The 23702-nt window shown below is 53.1% G+C and overlaps 12 protein-coding genes across 12 annotated transcripts; 7 read left to right on the forward strand and 5 right to left on the reverse strand.

Annotated features, from left to right (window-relative positions):
* Positions 1-225: 225 nt before the first annotated feature.
* On the forward strand, positions 226-3111 carry BJX67DRAFT_163440 (ketopantoate reductase family protein). The gene is made up of 5 exons (XM_071024979.1): positions 226-469; positions 620-740; positions 800-840; positions 906-1335; positions 1397-3111. Exons 1-5 carry the CDS (start codon positions 436-438, stop codon positions 3024-3026), a joined length of 2256 nt encoding a protein of 751 aa, XP_070890491.1. The 5' UTR covers positions 226-435; the 3' UTR covers positions 3027-3111.
* A 916-nt stretch (positions 3112-4027) lies between these two features.
* BJX67DRAFT_377281 (DASH complex subunit HSK3 family protein) lies at positions 4028-4336 on the forward strand (the record flags this gene model as incomplete). The annotated part of the gene is made up of 1 exon (XM_071032064.1): positions 4028-4336. The coding sequence occupies one exon, from the start codon at positions 4028-4030 to the stop codon at positions 4334-4336; it is 309 nt and encodes a 102-aa protein (XP_070890492.1).
* A 56-nt stretch (positions 4337-4392) lies between these two features.
* BJX67DRAFT_163605 (histidine phosphatase family protein) lies at positions 4393-5457 on the reverse strand. Its single transcript, XM_071024983.1, has 4 exons — positions 5202-5457; positions 4865-5128; positions 4578-4793; positions 4393-4515 (listed from the first exon to the last, which is right to left on the reverse strand). The coding sequence occupies exons 1-4, from the start codon at positions 5375-5377 to the stop codon at positions 4449-4451; spliced, it is 723 nt and encodes a 240-aa protein (XP_070890493.1). The 5' UTR covers positions 5378-5457; the 3' UTR covers positions 4393-4448.
* Position 5458: 1 nt separating this feature from the next.
* trm44 (tRNA (uracil) methyltransferase) lies at positions 5459-7981 on the forward strand. Its single transcript, XM_071024981.1, has one exon. The coding sequence runs from the start codon at positions 5795-5797 to the stop codon at positions 7751-7753; it is 1959 nt and encodes a 652-aa protein (XP_070890494.1). The 5' UTR covers positions 5459-5794; the 3' UTR covers positions 7754-7981.
* Positions 7982-10394, reverse strand: BJX67DRAFT_163603 (CorA family magnesium transporter). Its single transcript, XM_071024982.1, has 3 exons — positions 9498-10394; positions 8812-9440; positions 7982-8756 (listed from the first exon to the last, which is right to left on the reverse strand). Exons 1-3 carry the CDS (start codon positions 10209-10211, stop codon positions 8210-8212), a joined length of 1890 nt encoding a protein of 629 aa, XP_070890495.1. The 5' UTR covers positions 10212-10394; the 3' UTR covers positions 7982-8209.
* Positions 10395-10458: 64 nt separating this feature from the next.
* BJX67DRAFT_163545 (WASP family protein) lies at positions 10459-13263 on the reverse strand. Its single transcript, XM_071024980.1, has 3 exons — positions 12605-13263; positions 10660-12538; positions 10459-10609 (listed from the first exon to the last, which is right to left on the reverse strand). The coding sequence occupies exons 1-3, from the start codon at positions 12812-12814 to the stop codon at positions 10578-10580; spliced, it is 2121 nt and encodes a 706-aa protein (XP_070890496.1). The 5' UTR covers positions 12815-13263; the 3' UTR covers positions 10459-10577.
* A 449-nt stretch (positions 13264-13712) lies between these two features.
* Positions 13713-13965, forward strand: BJX67DRAFT_377285 (uncharacterized protein; the record flags this gene model as incomplete). The annotated part of the gene is made up of 2 exons (XM_071032065.1): positions 13713-13842; positions 13904-13965. 2 exons carry the CDS (start codon positions 13713-13715, stop codon positions 13963-13965), a joined length of 192 nt encoding a protein of 63 aa, XP_070890497.1.
* A 340-nt stretch (positions 13966-14305) lies between these two features.
* Positions 14306-17633, forward strand: BJX67DRAFT_377286 (ssDNA endodeoxyribonuclease RAD1; the record flags this gene model as incomplete). The annotated part of the gene is made up of 8 exons (XM_071032066.1): positions 14306-14353; positions 14410-14587; positions 14652-14739; positions 14790-14860; positions 14911-14962; positions 15012-15488; positions 15544-16648; positions 16707-17633. 8 exons carry the CDS (start codon positions 14306-14308, stop codon positions 17631-17633), a joined length of 2946 nt encoding a protein of 981 aa, XP_070890498.1.
* Positions 17634-17703: 70 nt separating this feature from the next.
* On the reverse strand, positions 17704-18970 carry BJX67DRAFT_342474 (translation initiation complex factor eIF1A). Its single transcript, XM_071028028.1, has 2 exons — positions 18679-18970; positions 17704-18611 (listed from the first exon to the last, which is right to left on the reverse strand). The coding sequence occupies exon 2, from the start codon at positions 18510-18512 to the stop codon at positions 18183-18185; it is 330 nt and encodes a 109-aa protein (XP_070890499.1). The 5' UTR covers positions 18513-18611; positions 18679-18970; the 3' UTR covers positions 17704-18182.
* Positions 18971-19032: 62 nt separating this feature from the next.
* BJX67DRAFT_342477 (uncharacterized protein) lies at positions 19033-19972 on the forward strand. The gene has a single exon (XM_071028029.1). It carries the CDS (start codon positions 19290-19292, stop codon positions 19836-19838), a length of 549 nt encoding a protein of 182 aa, XP_070890500.1. The 5' UTR covers positions 19033-19289; the 3' UTR covers positions 19839-19972.
* A 195-nt stretch (positions 19973-20167) lies between these two features.
* BJX67DRAFT_377288 (putative chitin biosynthesis protein (Chs5)) lies at positions 20168-21595 on the forward strand (the record flags this gene model as incomplete). The annotated part of the gene is made up of 2 exons (XM_071032067.1): positions 20168-20239; positions 20387-21595. 2 exons carry the CDS (start codon positions 20168-20170, stop codon positions 21593-21595), a joined length of 1281 nt encoding a protein of 426 aa, XP_070890501.1.
* Positions 21596-21786: 191 nt separating this feature from the next.
* On the reverse strand, positions 21787-23687 carry BJX67DRAFT_163906 (putative aspartate transaminase). The gene is made up of 5 exons (XM_071024986.1): positions 22406-23687; positions 22233-22338; positions 22073-22171; positions 21944-22019; positions 21787-21867 (listed from the first exon to the last, which is right to left on the reverse strand). The coding sequence occupies exons 1-3, from the start codon at positions 23480-23482 to the stop codon at positions 22107-22109; spliced, it is 1248 nt and encodes a 415-aa protein (XP_070890502.1). The 5' UTR covers positions 23483-23687; the 3' UTR covers positions 21787-21867; positions 21944-22019; positions 22073-22106.
* Between the last annotated feature and the right edge of the window lie 15 nt (positions 23688-23702).

The following is a 23702-nucleotide window of genomic DNA, read 5'->3' on the forward strand; positions in this document are numbered from 1 at the left end:
ACGCACGGCTCCATAATAATCTGGAAACTTAGCTCTCCTCGATCGGGCTGCCTTTCCGCCTGAAGCTGGCCGTTTTCTTGCTTTCACTTCCATCCATCCATCCATCGACAGTCACGAATCTCTCTCTTGCTCTCTCCTTTGAATCCATCCCCTTCTTCTCTCCCTCTCAACCACAATTCCTCCCTCCTCCGTCCCTTTTGTTCTCCTTCCGTTTCCTCGCAATTCCCCCTACCTTCGTTTAATCGGACATTTCGCCTTTTTTTTCCCCCTGTCTACCGTTGTATCGATCACCCCAGCTTCGATCATTGAATCGTCTTCCTTCGTTCTGTGATAGACAGCGTCCACCAAATCTTTGGAATAGCCGTTTACAAGCGATATTGTTCGTCGCGACTCTGGCTGGCGGGAACAGCTTCCTTCCACTTTTGATCGCTTATCATGGCTCCTCCGCCGCGCCTGCGCGTTTTGTCAGGTCAGTGATATCTCTGGAGCCTTGCTTGCTTGATTCGACCTGGTGCTTCCAGCTTTTTCCTGTTACACCTCGCTCTCAGACGAAGCAGTCCCTTTCCTCCTCTTCCGAAAGCTCCGAAAATGAGTCGTCGTCTAACAAAAACCTGTTTAGTGGGCAGCAATGGCATCTCCGCGTTCCTCTCCTGGAGGCTCCAGGCAACGACATCTTGTGACGTGACACTAGTCTGGAAAACCGGGTTTGAGTCAGTATCTCAATATGGAGTGACGATGAAGTATGTTTTTTGCAAAATGCTTCCAATCCCCATTAGAATCTCTAATAGCCATTGTTCAGATCGAAAGCCTTCGGAACAGAACGATTCAAGCCCCGTCATGGTGAGTTCCCGGTTCCCCCACTGACCTTGACTTGCGGTATTGATTATTGATCTCTTCATTTGCAGTCGTCCGCACTCCGGAAGAAGCCGCCTCTCGTGAAAACGCATACGACTATGTCATCCTGTGCGTCAAGGCACTACCCGATGTCTACGACCTGGCCGCGGTAATCGAGTCCGTCGTTACCCCCCAACATACATGCATCTTGGTCAATACCTCAACTACCCTCGGTGTCGAATCGCACTTGGAGCAGCGGTTCCCGACCAATGTTGTGTTGTCCCTGGTTTCTGGCGTCGAAATCGCCCAAACTGGACCCGCCGAATTCGAACATCTCAACTCGTCAGACATTTGGGTCGGGTCTACAGCTAGCCATTCTGGAATTCCTGAGGAGATTCAGAACGACATGGCCGAGGCGTTGGCAATGACCCTAGCATCGGGCCAGGTTGACTGCAAGGTATCGCAAAACATTCGGCAGGAGCAGTTTGAGCGTATGATCGGGTAAGCATTCCCGTCTCTTGGACATTTTAGCGTCTTTGTCTCTAACCTACACTCTATCTAGGCCAATTGCATTCCATCCTGCAAGCGTTATGTTTGAGACAGGCAATCACAAAGAACTCCTCGAAAAGGTGGGAGTACGTCAAATGGTTTCCGATGTCATTCAAGAGCTGCTCGATTTGGCTAAGGCCTACGGGTGCTCGTTTCCGGTCGACTTCGGCCAGAAAACCATCGATAAAATGACAGCCATCAATACACCAAGCACAATGTATCAAGATTTCCAATCTCGACGACCTATGGAGATCGAAACAAACCTCGGATCGCCTATTAAGCTTGCTACACAACTGGGGGTGAAGATTCCCCGCCTTGAGACTCTTTACGCAATGCTGCATCATATTAATACCACAAACTTGACCAAACCTCGGGCTGGTGATTCACCCCCTCCAGCCATGACTCAACCCCCCCCCCGAGTCTCCTCGGTTCCCCCTCAAAGAAATGGTCCTATGCGCCCCCCTTCTGGTAGAGTCCCCTCGGGGATGATGCCGAGACGAGGCCCGTCGACAATGTCGAGACCGCCGAGCGCGCAGCCTGTTCCCCATGGGGGTCGTATCCCTCGGGAGCCTTCATTAGAAGGTCTCGAAGAATTCACCCATTTAGTGCTTTACGACGACGCTGCGGATGGCACGATGCCCCCACCTTCGACCAACGGCTACCACGATATGCCGCTTGGCGGCGTACCCCCACCTGCAGCGGAAATTGCTCTGAGAGAGCGAGAGCTAGCCCTCCGCCAGCGGGAATTAATGCTTCGAGAGCAAGAAATGGGCATGAGGCGAGGACCGCGAAGGCCACCTCCACCCCGGTCGGTCTTTGACGAGGAAGACGAGGATGACTACCTTGATCCTATGAATCTCCCCACCCCGCAACATATAGACCCGGATAACGTGGATATGATGAGTATAACTTCACGAAGAGCGAAGAAGGCCCCTAGTGCCAGTCAATTCCGCAAAAATCCCGAGTCGAACATGAATGGGGGGAGGTCTTCTTTCGGGCGGTACTTTGGAGGGAGAAAACGTGCAAGTGACCGCATTATGCAGGAAATCCCCGGTCTACATGATTCACTCATGGACAATCCGATGATGGCGTACTCTTCGAATCGCTACGGATCCGTCGACAGGAACCAAATGCACCAAGGGTCTCGTGCTAATTCCCTAACGGCTAGTCGAATGGGTGATTTCCCATACCCGGGCTATCCTGGGAGCAGGCGGAATAGCCAGTCTCCGGGAACGCCATATGGTGGTCCCGGGCCCGGCCCCCGACTGGGCCGGCCAGCCACTGCCCAAGATAGCCTCCCTCCGCCCCAAGCCACGAACGGGAATATAGGCCCTACGAACGGCCCCATGAACGGTGGGCATCCGTCACCACCCGGAGCCATGCGAGCACCCGTTCCGAGGTACCCTCCTGGCCAAGGAAATGCGGTAGGTCCGCAACAAGTTGAGCAACACTATGGGGTGAGCAACCCGTACCCCGCCAAGGGTACTCCCAAACAAAGAAGTCTGACCGGAAGTGCGAGCGCCAGCGCGGAGAGTGGTGATAGCGGAGCTAGCGCCACCCTCGAATCCGAGAATTCCGCCCATAGCAGCCAGATCAGCCTCGGCGCACAACCAACTGTCGCGCCTGTTCGTTTAGTACGATGATGATACCCCCTCCCCCCAAGGCGTCCGCCTCTTTCGTTCGTCGCACCGACCGAGCGGTATCCACCGTTTGCCCCTACCTCTCCATGACCACTCCGGGCTTCGTATACTCTATTGTCTCCTGAGAATTCCTCTCGCCGCGCTGTTTATTTGCTATAAAGAATATCTTCTAATGAGATGCCTGACAAGGAGGATAAAGCTGGCACCCTGTCGTATTCTGTTTCTGTTCTCTACATATACACGAAGGGACATAAGGGACGTGGTTGCTTCCATTTTTTTACTTTCCCCTCTTGTTTCATCTTTGGGTGGGCGCATCTGTGGGCGGTGTTTCTATATTGCATGTGGTCATTTGTCTTTCATTCCTGCGACATTGTCTTATTTAATGAACACGGAGTCCCAAGTCCAGTGGACAAAGGCGGTTTTTGACCCGTTGCAATGATGCCGATTGCTCCTTTCCCACCGCCAACGACGGATCAAACTAAGGCACGACACTGCTGTACACTATCTTGTCTCGCAGCACATTATGTGAGTGTTTCATGATGCACTCGACCTCCATTTTGTCCTGGCGCCTCTAGCATTCCTTCTCGTACCCAATTCCCGGTATTTTTTGCTACCTCCGTCCCTCCACTGTCCCGCAATCTCCCTGTTATGGTGTTTGTTTATGGCGTTGACACGAGCATTGTGGTTGAATTCTATCAGATTGACTCCTGCGAATAGGCTGGGTTTTGTTGTTCTTGCAGGCTATTCTAATCAGGGTACTGTGACCAGTCAGGCTGTGCATATTTGATTGAGATTCAACAAGAATAGATCATTCGATCGATAGACAATTTCCCCGGAGTCGGGGAATCACTCAAACATCCCGCACGTGATCTGGAGCCGTAAACAAACACCCCCTGGGGGTCTCCCACCAACTCCCATGTTCAACCAATACTGCTTCAGCTTCACCGTCGCAGTCCGCCCATAGCTCGAGAAAAAGGGAGTCTAGAACACTCCAAAACAACACAATGCCTTCCTCGCACCAACCCTCTCATTCCCAATCCATCCCACGCCATTCCATCGTCCCCTCTTCAATCGCGTCCGCCTCCACAGGCGCTCCCTCATCCATGTCCGTCGCAAAATCGCGCCAGTACGCGCACCTACATTCACACCTCGCGCAACTTAACGCTCATTTAGCAGATACCGAGAACCTTTTGCGGATGACAGCGGTCCAAGCGGAGGATATGCGGTTCTTGGGCGGGTATGTGGGGGCGCTCTTCATGGGGTCTGCGAAGGTTCTTGGGGAGGAGGGCGTCAAGGAGGATGACAAGAAGTGATCAAATATGTTACGAACATTAGGCACAGAGCGAGAAAGGTTTCTTCACTCTTTCTATTACAGTCTAACGAAGGATTGTGCATCTCTCTAACTTCAGGCTAGGTTGCTGAAGCTCAGTTCTCTACGACGAAGCCTCCGCCCAGGATAATTGCCGGCTCCTCGATGTTATGATGCTCATAGCTGGATTCAGGCAATCGGAATGAGCTAAAGGACACGGTGGTAGCGTGTTCGGGTCCTCTTACCTCAATGTGCCCACCCCCCCGGCCTCCAGTATCAGCGCTGTCTCTGTTAACGGCCTTCCTGTCCAGCGCATTGCAAACGCTCGGAGGATATGACCGTGGGCGACAATTAGCACGTCTCCTCCCTCCTCTCCACCCGATGTGAGACACGGACCATGGTGCTTTTCTCTGATCTCGGCGATCAATGCGTCCAGCCGTTTGATGACATCTTCGGGGGATCTGGTAGATAATGAGGAAATGCCGCTATACAAGGCACTGCATGAACGAACGAAGTTGGGGGAATGTCTTACTCTCCTCCGGGGCATCCATCCCGCCAAATTTCCCAAGACCCTTCTCCGCGCGCTGCTCTCAAATCCCTAATCTGCTTACTCGTCAACCCCTCGTAGTCGCCGTAGTCCCATTCCCGAATGGCCTCGGTGACCTCGACTTTCGCCTCTGTCCGAATCGGTTCCTCGCCCTCCGGCTTCCGTTTCTCTACCCAGGGGAGTCTCTCTTTACATCCGATCTCTAGGAGTTCGAGCGTTCGTTGCGCACGGTGGCGGGGAGAGACATATCTGGGACCGCATTGTCAGTCCTGCAGCCTAGAGCACAAGGACAAAAAGGGGAAAACTGGGTTTGAGAGCATACACATGGACGAGCTTCTTCGGCGCAATAAGTCTGTCATTCCCCACAAGCGCCTTCCCCGTCGCTTTGATCCGCTTCTCTCCGTTTTCTGTTAGCTGCAGGTCTGTGGTTCCTGTATGCCGGCCGTTTAGCGACCATTCGGTTTCGCCATGGCGGATAATGAAACAGCGAGGCGCCATTTTCGTAAATCCTCTTCTCTATTTAAAGCCAATCAAATTGAATTGAGTGGGTGATACGGTCCGTTGACCAACGAGGGAAAAAAGGCGGGAGGGCGGTTGGGGGGTTGTCCAGCCTTATAGTCGGCGGAGGTGGGGTTGCGTCGTGGGATCTCAACCTGATCTCAGAGCCCGTTCCTGTACGGTCACCATTGGTCATAGCGTCCTAATCGTCGTTCATCAGGAGCTGGAGAATTGATATTATCTCTCATTATCTCTCACGACTCTTCTATCCCGAAAGTAGATACATCCGAGATAACGGTGTTACCGAACTACTCTGAGTAACTTTGCGAAAGGCTCAAAGCATAATGACTAAGCATCACTTTCTTCTTCAGCCAATATCACGAACCTTCCACACCTCCATGAAAAGAGAGAGGCAGGATGTGGAGGGCTAAAAAAGCACAAAGAGATGTAGCACGACTCTCCGGAAAACCGCTCTCCGAGACCCTCGAGCCGTCGTCCGTCCTAAGTACTTGCTCCGAATCAAACGGGCGGTGGATGACCTCCCCCGATTTGACGGAGTATGGATTGTCCTTCAGCACCGAGGCCGTCCGACAAACAACGTATTTCCTCTTGGCCAATCCGGGACTGAACTCAACTGTCCTGTTTCGTGCAGACATCCTGTTCGATACAGAGGCTGAGAATGAGACCCAGGCTGACACTCAGGAACCTCAGCCCCTCCCAGCCCCCGATGTGCCCGGGTTCGAGTTGACAAGGACGGTGGTGAGGAGGCTGATTCCGAGGAACAGCCAGCTTGATCGGCCGCTGGATCAGACGTGCCATTTTTACGAAGCTACTTTATCTGCACAGAGGTCGGAATCGACACGGTTCTTGGTAGTTTATACGCCGCACGTCTCGGGGATGGAGGAGTTGCCGTTCTACCATCCTCTACTCCGGTCTCTGGCTCTTATCTATGACTCTTCCTCTCCTCCTGTCATCTCCACGAAGCCGGGGGCAATTGGGTCCAGAGCGGAGCCAGAAGCGTCATCGGGGAAGGGGGTTATGTCTATCCACTTCCTCCCCTACGGAACCGAACCGGTGCAAACCCGCCTAGAACGCACGCTGTCCAAACTCCTCGACGTGCAAATCCGGATCACAAAGCACCGCCTGAATGAAACGCCTGCAACGCGCAGTCCCTATGCGCCCATTAAGGACAATGTGATCCCGCGACAGAGAGTCCAGGATACCTATGCGCGGCTAAAGACAAAATACGCGGCTGATCTTTGCACTCGGTGGGTTGAGAGCACGGAACCCAGCAAGCATGTCTTTGAGGACTTGGGTGTTGCTGCGTTCTTGGTTGAATTGTGGAGGGAGATGTATGGGTGCGTTCCTCTGGACGAACAACAAGACAATCAACCTTCAACAACGAAGGAAGAAGAGTTCAATGATAGTCTGAAAAGCGGCTCTGTCTCAAACTTCCCAGGCTTCGTAGACATCGCCTGCGGAAATGGTGTGCTCGTTTACATCCTCCTCCATGAGGGATATAGCGGCTGGGGCTTCGACGCACGCCGACGGAAGACGTGGGGGATATTTCCAGCCTCAGTGCAACAGTATCTCAGGGAAGAGCTTTATATCCCCAAACCTTTCGCCGATGAACTCTCGTCTTCGGACCTCACCTCTCCGAACCTTGGACTTCCTGATTCGAAAGTGAAGATACACACAGCCACCCCTCCCACCTTCACGCCAGACACATTCATAATCTCAAACCACGCCGACGAACTCACGCTCTGGACACCCCTTCTCGCCGCACTACTCAATCCATCCCACCCACCTCCATTCCTCGCAATTCCGTGCTGCTCACATTCTCTCTCCGGGGCACGATATCGCCACCCACCGCAGAAAAAGGCCAAGGCCTCACAGCCAGCCTCCGACCCCAACGTCCAAGACAAGGATAGGGAGGAAGATGAAACAGGGCAAGGGAAAACCGGGGACCTAAAGGCCCTCCGACAATCCAAGCTCGCTGCCTCGGATCCGGGAAATAGCGCGTTCAATAAATCGAGCTATGGGTCGCTGACGGATAAACTTGTTGCTGTTGCGGAGGAAGTTGGGTATACGGTTGAGAAGACGTTGTTACGGATCCCGAGTACGAGGAATATAGGCGTTCTTGGGAGGATGAAGGGATTGTATTATGGGGGTGGTGGGACTAGTGGGATTGCTGGGAAGGGGAGGAAGGAGGAGGATGAAGAAAAAGAAGAAGAAATTCTTGAGAGGGTTAATGAAATTGTGAGGAAGGAGTGTGCCCGCGAAGGGGGCGTTTATATTGCCGCGAAGGGCTGGGTTGAGAGGGCGAGGGGGCTGACGAGTGGTGGTGGGATTGCGCATAGCCATGCTCATGCTTAGGAAAAGGGAAAGTAATTGAGTAGTTCACATATGATATAGGGAAAGGGTTGGATAAAAGTTAGATACCCAGCTGCTTTCCGCGGTTTGTCTCGTGATAGTTCAAAAAATAAAGTGGCTTTCTAGGTCTAGATGTACATTGATCGGGGAGTTTAACCTGTCTATATACTCAGAACGATGATGGGCCCCAAAAAAAAGTTCCAACTCCATTGAATCAAGGGTATGTGGATGCGAAAAGGGGAAAGAGCCAGAGGATGCAAGCATATTGGTCTAAATATCATGAGTGGGAGCATCATAAATGGAACCGACTCCTTCCATGCCTTAAATGCAGATGAATGCCATGTTTTCAGATATGGGGCGGGATGGCAGGTAGCGCCGAAACATTATTAGATGTGAGGGGTGAGTATAAAAATAGGATAGAAGATGGTATGTGGATAGGCAGAGCCACCATGTTGGATATCAGCCCTGGGCCGTGGTATCCCGTGCCTTGGATGGGGGTCCAGATTCGGAGGAAAACTTGAGTACTCGCTGCAAAGACGCAGCTCTATTCTTGGCCGACTCCGATGCAGCAGCCCGGGCAGCCGATGCAGCAGCCGCACTGTCCTTGAGACGCTTCATCCGCTCAGTTCTCCCCTCGCCAGGGATACCACCCCATACGGGCTCGACGGAATCTGCACGCCAGTTTGCGCGGTGGCTTGGGAGGGCACTGTTTCGGGAGTGGAGGGGGAGGACGGCGGAACCACCAGCGCCGGCTTCACCCCACATGCGAACGCGTTGCAGTCTGCGTAGTCTTGCGAGGCCATAGACACAGACTAGTGCGGAAATAGCAAAGCACGTTACGGAGACAGCACCGAAGCCGATGTCGGATTCTTCAATGAAGTTTTTCAGGTTCATGCCGTAGAGGGCGGAGAAGAGGGTCCCTGCGGCAAGACCAAGGGTGCCGATGCTGACTTTCAGGTCAAGAAGCATCAAAGAGTTGCGGTTGGCGTCTAGTATAGCTTTCACTCTGTTGAAATCAGCTGTGGGGCTTTCGACGACGTTCTAAAGGATTTGAGACTTACACTTCCTCCGTGTTGCGGATGCTGGTGACCAGATTCCCGCTGGCCTGCACGATTTCGTCACATACTTTATGGTAAGATTCGAGGAGCATTTCGACTTCTTGGTGATCCTGTTCTTCCCGATGAACACCCTTCGCTCTCTCGGATAGATACATTGCAGCGAGATCGTCATCAGCCTCCAGTAGGTCGTCGATGGCGTCTCGAACAAGTCGCGCTTTCTGCTCAAACGTTCCCAGTTTCTTGGAGTAGATAAGTAAATGCCGGAGCTTGTCCCGATCAATATCCTCTTCCAAGGCCCGCAGGACCCGTACGACCGGGTCCCGAACACCGTTAAACTCCTCCTCCAAGCCGGTGGTGACGCTGATAAGGACCGCTTCGAGAGCGCGGAACTCATAAGGCAAAGCAGCCGCGCCCGGGGTCTGCTTCTGCCGTAACTTCCCCTCCAAATCGTACACGAATAACGATTGCATATACGAGTCCGTCGAGCCGTATGCATCGAAAACCAGGACACGGTCAGCTTTGATTAGCACCCGAAGGTGAAGGAGGTTGATCAAGATAGTACTAGGTCGCACGAAAATGTGAGGCAGCGTCGAGGAATCGATTTTTCGAAGATCGCGAGGAAGAAGTCCGTACTTGAAACAGGATTAGTGTCCACCATTGCATTGCGATCCTCTTGAGTGCCGACTAACCTTGGCAATCAGCTCACTTTTCTTGAACTCCCCGCTCATCAGCGTCACATTTCCATTTAAGTCAAACTCCGTACATCGAAGACGCAGTTCGTTCGAAGCTTTGGCCGCAAGGGCTCGAGCAAGGTTCAATGATCCGTCTGTTCCATCGTCAAGCAGCGTAGGTCCGGTGCGGTTCTCGACAGCTTCCCGTTTTTTTTTGAAATACAAGAATCTGCGAAGGATAGTGCGGCTCCCGGTAGACGAAAAAAACCTCAAGGGTTCCGGTCGAGGCGAGGACTGGAATGAGCTGGAGGGGGTCAACGGACCGAGACATCGCGAAGCGTTGCGGGTTCTTGCGGCGATCCTCACATCACAAGCCAGCCGTGCCTGGCATGGTACTGGATCGAAAGATGCTCTCGAAGGATTCTTTAGCGGAGATAAGTTGGAGGATCGATTTGAAGGCTTGGTCGAGGCATGACGGCATGCTGATGGCTGGGTCGTCACGAAGAGGGTTGGTTCAGTCTGTGCGCGCAGAAACCGAAGGAGTGAGGTTGACGGGGCGGAGGACTTCAACGGCGAAGGGGACAGCATGTTTGGAGTTTCTGAGAGAAGTCCAGCTGAGACTGGGCTGCCCTGATTTCTTCTCACGGTCTCACATCCGCTCTTCTTCTCAGTTCTCTGCTTCTCTTGGGTTTGTTTCGGGTCAACTTTCTGCTCTTCGGATTTTCTTCGCATGTTCGGATCAACAATGTTCCGCCCCTCTATCAGTCTACACTGTACATATCAGGATAGAAAGAGGATCGCCTATTAACGTAGAAACCTATCTTCATTTCTCGCTCTATACAAATATTTTGACTCCGTGAATCAGATTTTGTAGCCCCACGAATGCAGATGGCCGTATCAGTTAGCATAACACTGAAAAGGCGAACCTCCAAGGCTGCGAATTCTGAGAAGTTCGCCAAGCGCCGCTTTCTAAAGGGCTCGCAACCGATATATAGCAGACAGTAGAGGGAATACCGCAGAAAGACCGTCGATGTAGGTATCAAGAAAATGGACAAAATTCAACTAAGGGCGGCAAGGAAAGCACATAGCTGACCTCCCTCACCAGTCGTCATCGTCATCTTTTTCGTCGTCTGTAGCCTGATTAGAAACATGTATATCAAATTATGAGATTTTTACTCACCACTGCCGCTAACTTTCTGCTTTCTCTTCGCTAGGGCATCTTGCAATGCTCCCGCCAATCCACCTTGGGGGCCACCACCTGTGCTAGGAGTTTGCGCTGAAGATTCACTCGCTCCTCCTGGAATCATCGCTGCACTGCGGTCTCTTTTCTCAGAGTCCTTGACTTTTCTCAAGCCTCCGCCACCCGACGCTCGGATAGCTGCCATCAGGTTACTCCTATCTCCACTAGCCTGAGGTAGCGGTGGAGCTGCCCCGCCTGGGGGCGGAGGAGGAGGAGGTGCGCCGGCTCCTGGAGGTGGCGGGGGAGGTGGTGGTGCACCGGCCCCTGGGGGGGGAGGCGGCGGGGGAGGGGCGACACCCCCGGTAGCTGGAGGAGGTGGAGGCGGGGGCGCCGGGGGTCCAGAGCTCGCCGGCGGTGGAGGGGGTGGCGGAGGTGCTGGAGGCCCCGAGCTTATTGGTGGCGGCGACGGCGGTGATGGTGGAACGTTCGAAGTCGGACGCGCCGGTGCATGTGCCGATGGCGGAGGAGGTGGTGGAGGCGGAGCAGCGCTTGCCGAAGGAGGGGGTGGAGGCCCGGAGCCTACCGGTGGTGGTGGCGGCGGCGGTGACGGTGGAACGTTCGAAGTTGAACGCGCGGGTGTATGTGCTGATGGCGGAGGTGGTGGAGGTGGTGGTGGAGGCGGAGCAGCGCTTGCCGAAGGAGGGGGTGGAATAGGCCGGGCGCCACCAGGTACAGGTGGGGGTTGCGAGGCAGGGCTTCTTGGTGGCGGTGCAGGAGGGCCAGCCGATGTAGGGCCATTGGGCACTTTCGGAGGAAGCTGGGGTGGTGATGCAGGGCTTACCGTCCGCGGTGGGGGAGGCGGCGGCCCTGGAGGGCCTGGGGGCTGCGGGCTACGGCTCGGAGGCGCAGGTGGAGCTGACACCTTTCGGTCACCTTGGAATGGAGGGGGGACTCCAAACCGAGACGCTCCGTCATCCACTGGCGCCTTCGGAGGTCGAGGAGGAGGCGGTGGTCCAGGATTAGCACCAGACGCCGCGCGGGGGCGGTTAGGAGGGGGAGGGCTAATAGTATGGGCGAATTTACCAGCATCTGCGATAGGAGGAGGGGCGCGGAACCTTGGCCGCGGCGGCGATGGCTCTCGCGTAGGTGCTGGAGCTGCCTCCTCATCCGTCTTCGCTGGGTTCTTGCGTGTCGGCGGCGGTGGAGGGGGTGCGCCACGTCGGCTACCTGCACTGTTACCAGTGTTTTGAGGGCTAAGGGCACCGGCCTTGGGGGCGGCGGGAGGTGGGGGAGGCGGTGCTTTTCCTCTCCTTTGGTCATCAGCAGCTGGTGCTGGGGACTCCAGTTCGCTACCCTGTTTTTGCGCAATGTAAGACTTTATGAAGTCGGCGTTATTCGCGATCTGGTCCTCCGTGAAGCCCATCTGCTCGAGCTCGGCTAATACACCTTTGATTTGAGGATCACTGGTGTCAAAAGGTAACTCCTTGCGTGACAGGGCAGCCGCCGGGGGAGGCGGAGGGGCAACCTGAATCGAGGGGGGAGGAGGCAGTTCAGCGGGTATTGGCGGTGGTGCGTGCTGGGCCGAAGACGACCGATGCCCCAGAAGGCTGCCGAATATCGATCGGCCGGACTTTCCATTCGCAACGGGAGTTGGCCCTTGTCCTCGGGTTGAAGCGAAAGGCGTCTGTCGTGTTTCTTTGCTTCCGTTCTTCTCCCGTTCTAACATCTTCTTGATGAACGTCTTTGCTTCTTTCTCATCGGCGAATGATAAAGCGGCGGGACAATCGTCCAGCTCGAAGGTGTGAAAGAATGTCCGGTCCTGATTGTATTGGAAGTTTTCGTAGATTTCTTGATCCCAGATGACGCCCCTTCCCGCGGGCTATAGCTCACGACGAGGGTGCGCATTAGCCACCATATCCTAAGAAGCGGAGGCTTTATCACTCACCGATACATCCACCAATTTCAACCAGAAGGCGCGCCCAACCAGGTCGTTCGCCAGTACAGCGGCGCCTTGTAAACCGGTATATGTCCATCTGTGCGGGTCCGGATAGGCCACATAGAGTCGGGCAACCGCGACTGCATGTATCTTATTTGCCGGCTTCGGGACATTTCTCTTCACCGTCTCCTTGTCGGCGTCGCTCAGGATACTAGGCATGTCGAAGCCAGCGGAATTGGAAAGATATTCGTAGAGTCGAGCAGGATAACAAATTGAAAGAGAAAGAGGGGTAATCAGGTCGAGCTCCGGTGACACATTTCAGGTGTAATCGTGAGAAGGACCGATAGTGCTTGTTTCTGGGGGCAAATGGTGGGAGATCCCGTCAGCGGGCGGCAGAAGGCTGGATTCGGGGAGCTCTCTTGGGAGAGAATCGACTGCGGGTGATGGACCTAGGAGAGGTCAAGAGGTAGTAGTATGTTAGTAGGGTAGTTTCGAGAAAAAGGAAGTCTGTGGCAGGTTGAGAATCCAGCGCTGGAGAGCAGAACAAGTGGCCCAGCGAAGTCGAGTGTTGAGGGAGAGGCAGAGAGAGCGGAGTTGGAGGCACCAAACAAGCAGCACCGCCCCGTGGCCCCGGGGATCAACAACAGCCTTACTCCGTACATTGCACAAAGCGTTCAGGGATTCTAGCCTATTCTTCAAGGCAAATCAACAGCAATATGTTGTTGAAATCTGATACCATGTCCTTTTCTATCTTGTGGGCAACTCGGGTTCCCCGAACGGTTGAAATATATTTTGCACCCAAGACAATGCCCCAAGTAATATCTTCCTGGTAACTCTAGGCGTGCGCTTCCAATAACGACGATGCTTGGAATATCTGACAAATGGGTTTCAATGCGCAACAGAACTCCAGGCCCCAGGATTCAGCCGGAAGAGCCTCTTTCCACTGCAACTTGACCTCTATTTCCCATCATTCATGACGTCATTACATATCGCACTCTTCCTCTATAAAATCAACTTCCAGGCAGCCTCTTTCTTCATTCCGGCCGCCCCTAGATTTCAATCATCCAGAACAGCCACGGCCTCTATACAGACATTAAAACACCATTAAAACACCGAGATGCCTGTTATTCCTTCAGACCCCAAGACTCTAGCTCGAGGTAGAGACGGCGATTCGTCCAAGCCCCAAGAGCAAAACAAGAAGGCGAGCGCCCAAGATTATATCTCAAAGGGGCCCCAGATCCCTGACAGTGAGTGTGCTGCTTTGTTGACCTGAATGAGGGTATTCTCGACCACTAATTATTGTCTCAGACATGCCGCCAAAAGCATCTAGAGAGGAGATCGAGGCACGCATGAAGGGCTTGAACAAATGAATCTTACATGAATTTCGCCCAAGCAAAGGTCAGGTCAAGAGACAATGAATGCACAATCCAGAAATAGCTTTCCTTGATCTAAATATTTGATTGCTATCAGGATTCCAGACCCCCAGCCATGTAGATGTAAAGAGCACTTGTATCCTGACGAAGCATCTTCGGCGAGCCGTTGAAGCTGAGTAGCAATTGTGCTTCAACATCGCCAGTCAGACTCTTCGGAGAGAACAAATGCCATGCCAAACACGACGCCAGAGAGATTGCATCATACCACGTGATCTCGTGCTCACATTGTGCCTCGCTTCGCGACAACTCCTGCTCTGTCCGCGTCAATCGGCTCCTCATGCCGCCCGAACGCCAAAATGCACCGGTGAAGCTGTCCTTGCCTCTAGTAGGTACTGCGGTGATTCCACTCGTTCTTATCTTAGCTGACGAACTACAACCCAGCAATATCAGCAGGACATCTTCACCGAACTCCGCGGGGAAGATGAGCTGGTTATCCTCGCTCGAGGTCTGGGACTCCTCCGCTTGTTAACCAACCTCCTTCACTTTTATGATGCGGCGGGGAATAACTTAGTGCTGCTGGTTGGAGCTGATGACCGGGAGAATGAATGGATCGGCGAGGGTATGTTGGTGGAGATTACCACTATTTGTATCCAGCAAATGGAATACTGCTAACCAGCCCACAGCTTTGGCAGAGCACTATGCAGTCAGCAAGTCTCCGCTTGCAAGGGGCCTTAAAGTCATCAATACGGATAGGGCCACGATACCGATGCGGTGCGTGCTATTCTCGGCTTTGAGAGAACTCGATATTGATACCGATTTAGCGAGAAGATCTACGCCGAGGGTGGTATTTTGAGTGTAACATCCAGAATACTAGTCGTGGATCTCTTGTCAAGTACATATAGCTGTCTACTTTCATATTTGGGCTACTAACTTCTTCCTTAGAGATACTCGATCCAGAGAAGGTCACCGGACTCGTTGTACTTCATGCCGACAAGTAAGGTTCTGGCCCCCGGATTCGCGACGTTGCCCGCTAAGTAAGGTAGGATTGTCGCGACTTCGATTGAAGCGTTCATAATCCGGCTCTATCGCCATGCCAATAAGAGTGGCTTCCTGAAAGCCTTTTCGGATTCCCCGGAGCCTTTCACCACGGGATTTTCACCTCTGGCCAATTCTCTGCGGAACTTGTTCCTGCGGAAAGCGTCATTGTGGCCGCGCTTCCACGTTACCGTTGCCGAATCGTTAGAGGGCCATAGGAAGGCCGAAGTCATTGAGCTTGAAGTTCCTATGACCGACAAAATGCGTGAGATACAGAATGCCGTCCTTGAGTGTGTGGAGCTTTGTATCGGAGAGCTCAAGAAAGCAAACACGGGCCTTGACATGGCCGACTGGACTCTGGACAGTGCTTTACATAGAAGCTTTGACATTGCAATTCGGCGTCAGCTTGATCCTATGTGGCATCGCGTGAGTTTCAGAACTAGACAGATCGTGAGCGATCTCAGTGATCTTAGAGCAATTCTTCAGTGAGTCGACAGCGGCAGCGCACCCCTGCCTTGAATCATGCCACTGACAGCTCAGCGCGCTACTCACTTACGACGCTGTCTCGTTTGTGAAATACCTTGACACTATCGCAATCGCGCATTCTCCACCTCCCGGCTCTACGAGGCACAATTATTCGCCATGGTTGTTTCTCGACGCAGCCCACGTTCTCTTTCAGACGGCGAAATCTCGGGTGTACGAAGGGAAGATTGGCAATGATGCAGCTCCCTCATCATTGTCCTCCTTACCTATTACACTTCGACCTGTGTTGGAAGAGCAGCCTAAATGGGATGTTTTGGCTGAGGTTCTCAAGGAAATCGAAACAGATGCTCATCTTAACCCTGTCAACCCAGATGAATCAAACAGCACGGTACTGATAATGTGCACCGACCAAAGGATCTGCCGGCAACTCCGCGAATACCTAGGAACGATGCATACCAAGGTAGAAAATGAGAGCCAGGACGATGTTGATGGCAATGAAGCCGAACAAGCGGGGAGCCGTACCGCGGATGTGATGTTGCGGAGGAGGCTGAGGGAGTATATTGACTGGAAACGCTCGTTGTCGAATGTCAACAAGAATCTCTCAGGGAAGCCGGCCGAGGAAACCCAGACAGGAACTGGCCGCGATTCGCCACGGCCTCTGAGCCAACAAGGGAAGGCACCACCAAATAAACGACGTCGAGTCCGCGGTGGGGGTGCGACCTCCACAGTTCCAGCTCCTGGACGTCCACCAAATACTAGTGTGCAGGCGGAGACCGAACCTTCACAGCAGATGTCTGATCTTCTGAATGAGGTACGACCGACAGAAACGGAAGAAACCCAGAAAGAGGAAATCGTTGTCGATGACTTCGAGGACATGGAAGACTTTTACGAGCTTTATGATATGGGCGACTTAGTGATGGTGCATACGTACGACGGCGATGTAGACGAGCAGATCCTCGAAGAAGTCCGGCCTCGATACATTATTATGTACGAGCCTGACCCCGCCTTCATAAGGCGAGTCGAGGTGTACCGCAGCTCCCACCTAGGCAGGAATGTACGAGTGTACTTTCTGTACTATGGTGGCTCTGTCGAAGAGCAACGATATCTAAGCGCAGTCCGGCGTGAGAAGGACGCATTTACAAAGCTGATTAAAGAGAGAAGCGTAAGGACCGCCACTCCAGCCTTCCTGACTCCGCAATTAGGCTAACTAGCGATCTCAGAACATGGCTGTAACAATCACCCACGACAAAAGCCTCGAAGACCCTCAAGAACAATTCCTCCGTACAGTAAATACCCGCATTGCTGGTGGCGGCCGTCTCACAGCGACAGCCTCTCCTCCTCGTGTCGTGGTTGATGTCAGGGAATTCAGAAGCGCTCTCCCCTCACTACTCCACGGTAACAACATGATCATAATACCTTGCCAACTCACAGTCGGTGATTATATTCTTACCCCCGACATCTGCGTCGAGCGCAAATCCGTCCGCGACCTGATTTCCTCCCTTCGCAATGGCCGCCTCTATAACCAGGCCGAGACAATGATACAACATTACCAAAACCCGCTCCTCCTCATCGAATTCGACGAGAACAAATCATTCACCTTTGACGCTTTCACGTCTGCTACAACCCCCGGGACAACCTTTCTCACTGACCTTGGGTTCTCCTCTTCTGGGACCGCAACGACAACCTTATCGTCGAGTAGTTCCCTCGTTAACCCAGCAAGCCCCAAATCAGCACAACACCTCCTCGTTCTCCTAACCCTCGCCTTCCCGCGCTTGAAAGTAATCTGGTCTTCCTCACCCTACCAAACAGCTGAGATCTTCGCAGAATTGAAGAAGAACGCCGCCGAGCCGGACCCTGTTCGCGCTGTACAGATTGGTCTGGACGTGGATATTTCTACGGATACGGGGCCTGGCGATGTCTTGACGGCTGCGGGGATCGAGCATCGAACATTTAACCTTCTCCCTCAGGAGATGTTGAGGGCTGTCCCTGGGATTTCGCCGCCAGTATTGGAGAGGTTGATTTTACAAACGGAGAATATTGCTGAGGTTGCGAATATGGATGTTGAGCAGCTGGATCCGTTCATGGGGAAGGAGGCTGCACGACAAGTTGTTGGGTTTTTCCGGAAGAGCGTCTTTGAAGGGGATTAGTTGGAATGATTTGTACAATACTTCTACTCTACGCTAAGACGCTGCAAGAGTATTTAGAGGAATTCATGATCCTTTCATTAATCTATCATCCAAGCTTTTTCGCAAAGAAAAGAAGGAGCGAGCAGAAAGAGATACAGATCAAGCACCGCGAGTACTAGATATACCAGAAAGAACTGACACCGTACGCGCCGGAAACTGAAGAGCGCCTGCCAGGACGTTGAAACCATGCTGGAGAAAGGAGATATATCCAATCTAGCTTCATCATGGGGGGGGGGCCTCCAGTATTCCCAATATCGATGGTCCATACTTTGGAGCTTGGGAGAGCACTGGTCCCTAAGGATAAGCCGGAGCAGGGAGGCACCACAAGCCTCTGTACTCGTAACGAATCTATAGTCGTACCGGGAGTAATGGAAATCCTCTCCAAAGAGTGGTGAAGAAGGCCATTCCGGTTATAGAAACGAAGGGCCGAGTTGTCGAAGCTGGCGGGAAGAAACCCAGTGCCTCTTGTGGGAGTATGAATGCAAGGATATTGGGAGGTAGGTAATGATTTTAGAGTTCGTCGATATCGACGTCCTTCTCGTCTTCGCTGTCGCGGTCTTCGTCGAACTCGACGTTGTCCTCGAAACCTTCGTGACCGTACGTATCGGTTTCGTTGATCTTGGCGTGCTCGGGCAGCTCGCCGTAGGCCTTCAGACTTCTGGCCTCATCGGCAGTGTACTTCATGATCACGTCGCCCTTTTCGTCTTGGTAGTCGCGCAGCGAGAGAAGGATGATATCACCCTGGTTGATCCAGACCTTCTTCCTCAGTTTGCCTCGGATGTGTGCGAGTCGCTTCTCACCGTCGAAGCAGAGCGCCTCTAGACGGCCGTTGCCGAGCATCTTCACGACCTGCGCATACTCTTGGCCTTCTTCCTTGAACACGAGCTCGCGCTTCTCGTTGTCGTTCTCGTTCTTTCCACGACGACGGTTCTTACCGCCCTGTAGGATGCCATGTGTCAGCGTATGCTCCGGTGGCGCGTGGAAGATGTGAAAGATTTTAAGTCACTTTTTTGCTCCAGAGCAGTTTATCTCGACCACCACACACTAGAAGATCGGTGAAACTTCACCGAACTGCAGAAGTGATTGCCGTTGAAAAGGTTGTGGTAGGAGTGCGCCACAAGCGAAAAGTCTAACAGAGCGGGGTGCACAGAGGAGAGATCTTGAATCATACCTTTCCCTTATTCTTGGGCATGCTGAAAGCCCCCTAGCAGCTCGTACTTGCTGGGATAGCGATACCTAATTAGAATATTGAAAAAGAGACCGGAGTCTTGCGGGGAGAGGTTGATGGGCAGCCGAAGCGACGTGGAAGTGGGGGGCAATTCTGCCCTTAAATATTGTCCCTCAATCAAGTTTGTGATGGCTTATGTCAGCGATTGGTGGCGGCCTGAATCTGCTTCAGGCTTGCAGAATATTTCTCACCGCCTTTGGTATTCTTTGCGTGCTCATCACTCGAGGCTCTGCTGTCGCGTGCTATGATCTTTGGTCTTTGAATATCGATCATATCCCTGACGGCAGCGGGGTACTACCTCCGTGCGCCCAGTTTATCTTTCCAGCGCCGCCATCCACTTTCAATGATAACGCACTGGCTCCTACCGCTGCGGCGTGTTCTGCCTGAAGATGAAGGTCATTGCATCCACCAAGCAGTTTACGCTGAAGTTCTCTCCGAAACTCGTCATACCTCCGATTGCTCTACGGTACTTAAACGTGCGACGCAACGATCCCATCCGCCCAAAAATCCAACACATGTGTGACAACCGTGACCGAAATACGCTATGGTGGAGAGCGTCAGTCAAGGAGATTCACGATTACAAGCGAGTAGTCCGATCATGGTGCGCCCGAAGAGTACGAACGGCTTTTCGACAGGAACTAAAAGCACGAGGGTTTGATGCGGAGGGCAGGAGTCTGGAGTCAAACACAGGGGGCTCAGCGACTCCTGATGGGATTCCGGGTAATTTGATAGGTACTATCCATATTCTGGTGGAGCCGCCCTGCATCGGAGAGAAATATGCCACGGTCCGGCAGGATATGAAGATTTTGATGGATGCTCTGATAGATAGTCTGGTGGAGGAACGACAAAAGACGCAAACCAAACAGGCGCGACACCACCAGCGACTGCAGGCGCGGTATGGGGCTGGCCAGAAACCTTTGGCGAAGGGGTCGCGATAAGGCCTTGGGATCGGAGTTGGCCTGATGATCGTTAGAATGATACCCGTGTATTATTATGTACTCTGTATTATAGAATGGAGAGAATCTCCACGATGCGAGCAAAAGGAAACGAAAATAAAGGCATTTGGTGAGATGACGAACGCTGTTGGGACAGGGCTCCCCTTAGTCCGCAGTCTGGCTCAGCTTGGCGGCCCTCGCTAACGAACTACTGGCGACCCCCAGGCTCGCATCAAACAGCCAACTTTCCACCTTTCATCTCACACTTCCCTTCTCTCCCTGTTGACGCCAAGTACCCAGCGGACTCCGTCGCTTCGTGCCTGTCCGTCACAATGTTAGTCTCCTTAACCGTGGGAAAGGTCGACGCTGGGGTCGCCGTCCTCTTGACCCAGGACAATCGCCTCGTAAGCCTTCCTACCATGCAGAGATGAGGACAGAGGGCAGACTGCTACTCGCCTTGGGCCTTCTCTTGGGCTGCTCGCGAAATCCGAACCCAATGGCCTTGTGGACTCATCATCCCACGTGCCTTGAATGCTAAAACTCGCTCCTAGATTGAATTTCCCTCCGTCCTGCTCCCAAATAATATCACCTCTGGTAGTATCGTCGATATCACCGTGTCGCGGAATAACGCCGCGGAAGCTGCAAATGCGGCTTCCTTCCAAAGCCTTCAAAAAAGCATCCTCAACACCTACGGAATCAAAACTCCTTCCCCGCCCATCCTCCGCCTACGCAATGCAACGCAAACATCCCTGGTCCTCGAATGGGACCCCGTTGACCTGGCTACCGCGTCCCTCAAGTCCCTTTCATTATACCGCAATGGATCCAAAGCTGGGTCTATCCCCCGACCCCTCGAGACACGCAGCACCAAGATCAGCGGCCTTGCCATCCATACCGAATACACCTTCCATCTCGTTCTACGTACGACCGCGGGTACATATCAGTCGGAGAAGTTGACTTGCCGGACGCACAAGATGACAGATCTGTCCGGTATCACTGTCACTACTGGCGTCCTTCACCCCCAGCGGAAGGAGGCCCTCGGTGCGGCGCTCGATCGCATCGGTGGAAAACTTATTGACTCAGTCCGAATCGATACGACACACTTCGTTTGTTCAGAGGGTAGAGGACCGCTATGGGAGAAGGCCGTCGAGATGAACATTCCGGTTGTGGTGCCTGAGTGGGTGGATGCTTGCGAGGCGGAAGGGACCATCGTCAGTGTGCGAGGATACTATCTGAACGCAGACCCCAAGGCCAGACAGCTTGGAACTATACGTGGATCGACACAACATCAGCGTACCACGTCTTCCTTGGCGTCTCCTTCTCGCCAGTCCCAGTCCCAGTCTTTGCCCCTGCCCAGTGGTGAAGCAAGGGACCAGAACACCCCTGAACCGCCGCCAACTCCATTCCCCGGCGCGAGTGCGAGCGGCCAGCCCGGGGCAGAGGATGATGATAGAGCCTCTTCAGAGGATGAGTCTCCTCCCCCTCCCCCTCCCCCTCCAAAGGATGAGGATGTGGATGCCGCGAAGTCGCCGGCAACACCGCCGAAGGACCAGTCTGACACGAACGGAGACGCTAATTCGGATGAGACAGTGTCTGTGCCTGACGCAGATGAGCGAGATGACGAAGAAAGAGAAGAAATCCAAGCGGAAAGCGCGCCTGAGCAAACAGAAGAACAAGAAGACGATGTCCCCAGCACTGAAATCGCAGACAAGGGCAAAGCAAAGGAGAACTCGGAATCGGATTTCAACGAGGTACCTCTTTGATTGACTGTCCAGCGTTGCTTGCGTTCGCGTATGGTATATTCTAGTCTCACTGGTACGACTCTCCAATTGACTTTGAATTTCATTTTCTCTTATTCTTGTTGTTCACCTCACGATGCATGTTTATAATCTTTTCTATTCCTACTTTCATTCTTGTTTCGTTCCCTCGGTCCGTTTCATCACCTATCATTCTGTATAGTAGAGATGTAGTTTAGATAGTTCTGATTTAATGCTCCGTGAGCGATTGAGATTCTATGCCACCTTATCCGTTCAAACTGTACAACGCCAGTCTGTTAGAATTCTACTTCCTTCGTTTTACTCAAATTTCACTCACGCTAATACAACGCATACATCTCTCATCGGCGACACCCTATCACCAAATCTTTTCGCAAAGAAAATAGATACCGGGCATGGTATATCACACCGTCTATAGTGCCTAAGCATGGTAAATGAGGGTATGGAGAACCAATCGTATCGTACGTTAGTATAAACAATTCTGTGTCCTCCACTCAGTTCAGTTGAAGTTCCTCACGACCTTGTCGATAGCCCTCGCAACATAGGTCACGTTCTTGGGGCTCACTGGTCGGAAATCATTTAATCAGCTTTGTATCTCTGCTGTAGACGTGCGGGAGAGACTTACGGCCGCTAATTGAGGCTCTGCCGGACTTGAGGAGGTAGATGTGGTATTTGTCTTTGAGAGCGTAGACTTGTAAGGGAGTGAGGCCGGTGTAGGAGAACATTCCGTTCTGTGGTATCGGGTTAGAGACGTTACCAGACGCGCAATACGGGATTTGGTGGAGAGTGGAGAGCTACCTGTTCAATTATATGCTTCCACGTCCCAGGAGTACCGAGTCGAACGAGTTCATCGTAGAGAGCCTGGCGCATTGAGATGATGCGCGAGCTCATGGTCTTCAGATCATCGTACCATTGAGCTGTAAGTTCGGGGCTTGTGAGGACCTTTTTCACGATGCTGCATCCCGCCGTCGGGCCCATGGAGTATTCGCCACGGATGAGATGGCAGAGGTTCACGACGACTGTATCGCGGAGGTCCTGGGCGCCGTCGTTGAGCACGTAATGGAATGCGCCGACGCGCTGACCGTAGAGACCGAAGTTCTTCGAGAAGGATTGGGCAACGCACATTTCCATTTGCGGCTTCTCGTTGAGGACGTACCGTACGGCCCAGGCGTCTTCGTCTGCGGACCCGGATGCGAAACCCTGGTATGCGGAGTCGAAGAAAGGGAAGAGACTCTTGCGCTCGCAGAGGTCGATAATGGATTTCCATTGTTCTTTGCTTGGGTCTAGACCGGTGGGGTTGTGAGCGCAGGCATGGAGGAGGACAACGTCGCCTTCCTCAGCCTCGGATTCGAGGGTCGACATCATGCCCCTGAAGTCGAAGGAGCGGGTGGCGGCTGAGTAGTAGGGGTATGTCTTGCGCGGCACACCAGCCAATTCCCAGATGGTGAGGTGATTGGCCCAGGAGGGGTTGGAGAGCCAGACTGTTCGGGGCTTCATGTGCCTTGCGAGGAAGATGGCACCGAGGTGGTTTGCACCGGTTCCTGCGACTGTTTGGACGGTGCCGATACGTGCTTTCGTTGCGGCGTCTTTCTCGGAGGAGGCTTGGGAGTCGAAGCCGAACATTAGGTCGCGTGCCAATGGGAGGAAGGCAATGTCGCCCTCAATGGCTGTGTATTCATGGCGGAAGATGTTGTTGTCCTCTCGAAGCTGTTTCTCTGCCTCCTGGACGACAGGCAGAGGCCATGGCTCGCCGTCGTTCGTGCGGTACACACCCGCGCTGAGGTTGACTTTCTGCGGATAGTCATCGTTGTTGTAGGCGCGGGTCAGAGCGAAGATCTCATCCGGAGGAACTGGGGCGACGGTGAGAACAGTCATGTTAATTGATGCCAATAGGAAGGCCCTGCGGAGGTTCAGTCGCGTAGAGGTAAAAAGTTGGGAAGTGCAAGTGGAGAAGTGGATGCACTTTTTATACTTGGCAGGATTTCCCCAAGTCAGGTTGAATGAGTCAAGGCACTCATAGGCTGATCTTGTGATAGTCTTTGCACAAGGGGCCGGGTATCTTGAGAGCGCTGGGGGATCTCGTCAAAATATACTT

Source organism: Aspergillus lucknowensis (assembly GCF_044049455.1).
Source record: "Aspergillus lucknowensis strain CBS 449.75 chromosome Unknown BJX67scaffold_3, whole genome shotgun sequence".
NCBI lineage: Eukaryota > Fungi > Ascomycota > Eurotiomycetes > Eurotiales > Aspergillaceae > Aspergillus > Aspergillus lucknowensis.

What these genes read in the sequence shown, in the direction of transcription:
- BJX67DRAFT_342474 (XM_071028028.1), bottom strand. Translation starts at nt 18,512, where the DNA reads ATGCTCGGCAACGGCCGTCTAGAGGCGCTCTGCTTCGACGGTGAGAAG.
- BJX67DRAFT_342477 (XM_071028029.1), top strand. Translation starts at nt 19,290, where the DNA reads ATGAAGGTCATTGCATCCACCAAGCAGTTTACGCTGAAGTTCTCTCCG.
- BJX67DRAFT_163603 (XM_071024982.1), bottom strand. Translation starts at nt 10,211, where the DNA reads ATGCGAAGAAAATCCGAAGAGCAGAAAGTTGACCCGAAACAAACCCAA. An exon ending in AAAGTGAGCTGATTGCCAAG is followed by an intron (nt 9,441 to 9,497) that starts GTTAGTCGGCAC and finishes TCCTGTTTCAAG; the next exon opens with TACGGACTTCTTCCTCGCGA. An exon ending in ATCCGCAACACGGAGGAAGT is followed by an intron (nt 8,757 to 8,811) that starts GTAAGTCTCAAA and finishes TGATTTCAACAG; the next exon opens with AGTGAAAGCTATACTAGACG.
- BJX67DRAFT_163440 (XM_071024979.1), top strand. Translation starts at nt 436, where the DNA reads ATGGCTCCTCCGCCGCGCCTGCGCGTTTTGTCAG. An exon ending in GCGCCTGCGCGTTTTGTCAG is followed by an intron (nt 470 to 619) that starts GTCAGTGATATC and finishes AAACCTGTTTAG; the next exon opens with TGGGCAGCAATGGCATCTCC. An exon ending in CAATATGGAGTGACGATGAA is followed by an intron (nt 741 to 799) that starts GTATGTTTTTTG and finishes GCCATTGTTCAG; the next exon opens with ATCGAAAGCCTTCGGAACAG.
- trm44 (XM_071024981.1), top strand. Translation starts at nt 5,795, where the DNA reads ATGTGGAGGGCTAAAAAAGCACAAAGAGATGTAGCACGACTCTCCGGA.
- BJX67DRAFT_163906 (XM_071024986.1), bottom strand. Translation starts at nt 23,482, where the DNA reads ATGACTGTTCTCACCGTCGCCCCAGTTCCTCCGGATGAGATCTTCGCT. An exon ending in GGAAGCATATAATTGAACAG is followed by an intron (nt 22,339 to 22,405) that starts GTAGCTCTCCAC and finishes CCGATACCACAG; the next exon opens with AACGGAATGTTCTCCTACAC. An exon ending in CAGAGCCTCAATTAGCGGCC is followed by an intron (nt 22,172 to 22,232) that starts GTAAGTCTCTCC and finishes ATTTCCGACCAG; the next exon opens with TGAGCCCCAAGAACGTGACC.
- BJX67DRAFT_163605 (XM_071024983.1), bottom strand. Translation starts at nt 5,377, where the DNA reads ATGGCGCCTCGCTGTTTCATTATCCGCCATGGCGAAACCGAATGGTCG. An exon ending in GATGGATGCCCCGGAGGAGA is followed by an intron (nt 4,794 to 4,864) that starts GTAAGACATTCC and finishes ATTATCTACCAG; the next exon opens with ATCCCCCGAAGATGTCATCA. An exon ending in GGGGGGGTGGGCACATTGAG is followed by an intron (nt 4,516 to 4,577) that starts GTAAGAGGACCC and finishes GCCTGAATCCAG; the next exon opens with CTATGAGCATCATAACATCG.
- BJX67DRAFT_163545 (XM_071024980.1), bottom strand. Translation starts at nt 12,814, where the DNA reads ATGCCTAGTATCCTGAGCGACGCCGACAAGGAGACGGTGAAGAGAAAT. An exon ending in TGAAATTGGTGGATGTATCG is followed by an intron (nt 12,539 to 12,604) that starts GTGAGTGATAAA and finishes CGTGAGCTATAG; the next exon opens with CCCGCGGGAAGGGGCGTCAT. An exon ending in GCAGAAAGTTAGCGGCAGTG is followed by an intron (nt 10,610 to 10,659) that starts GTGAGTAAAAAT and finishes ATCAGGCTACAG; the next exon opens with ACGACGAAAAAGATGACGAT.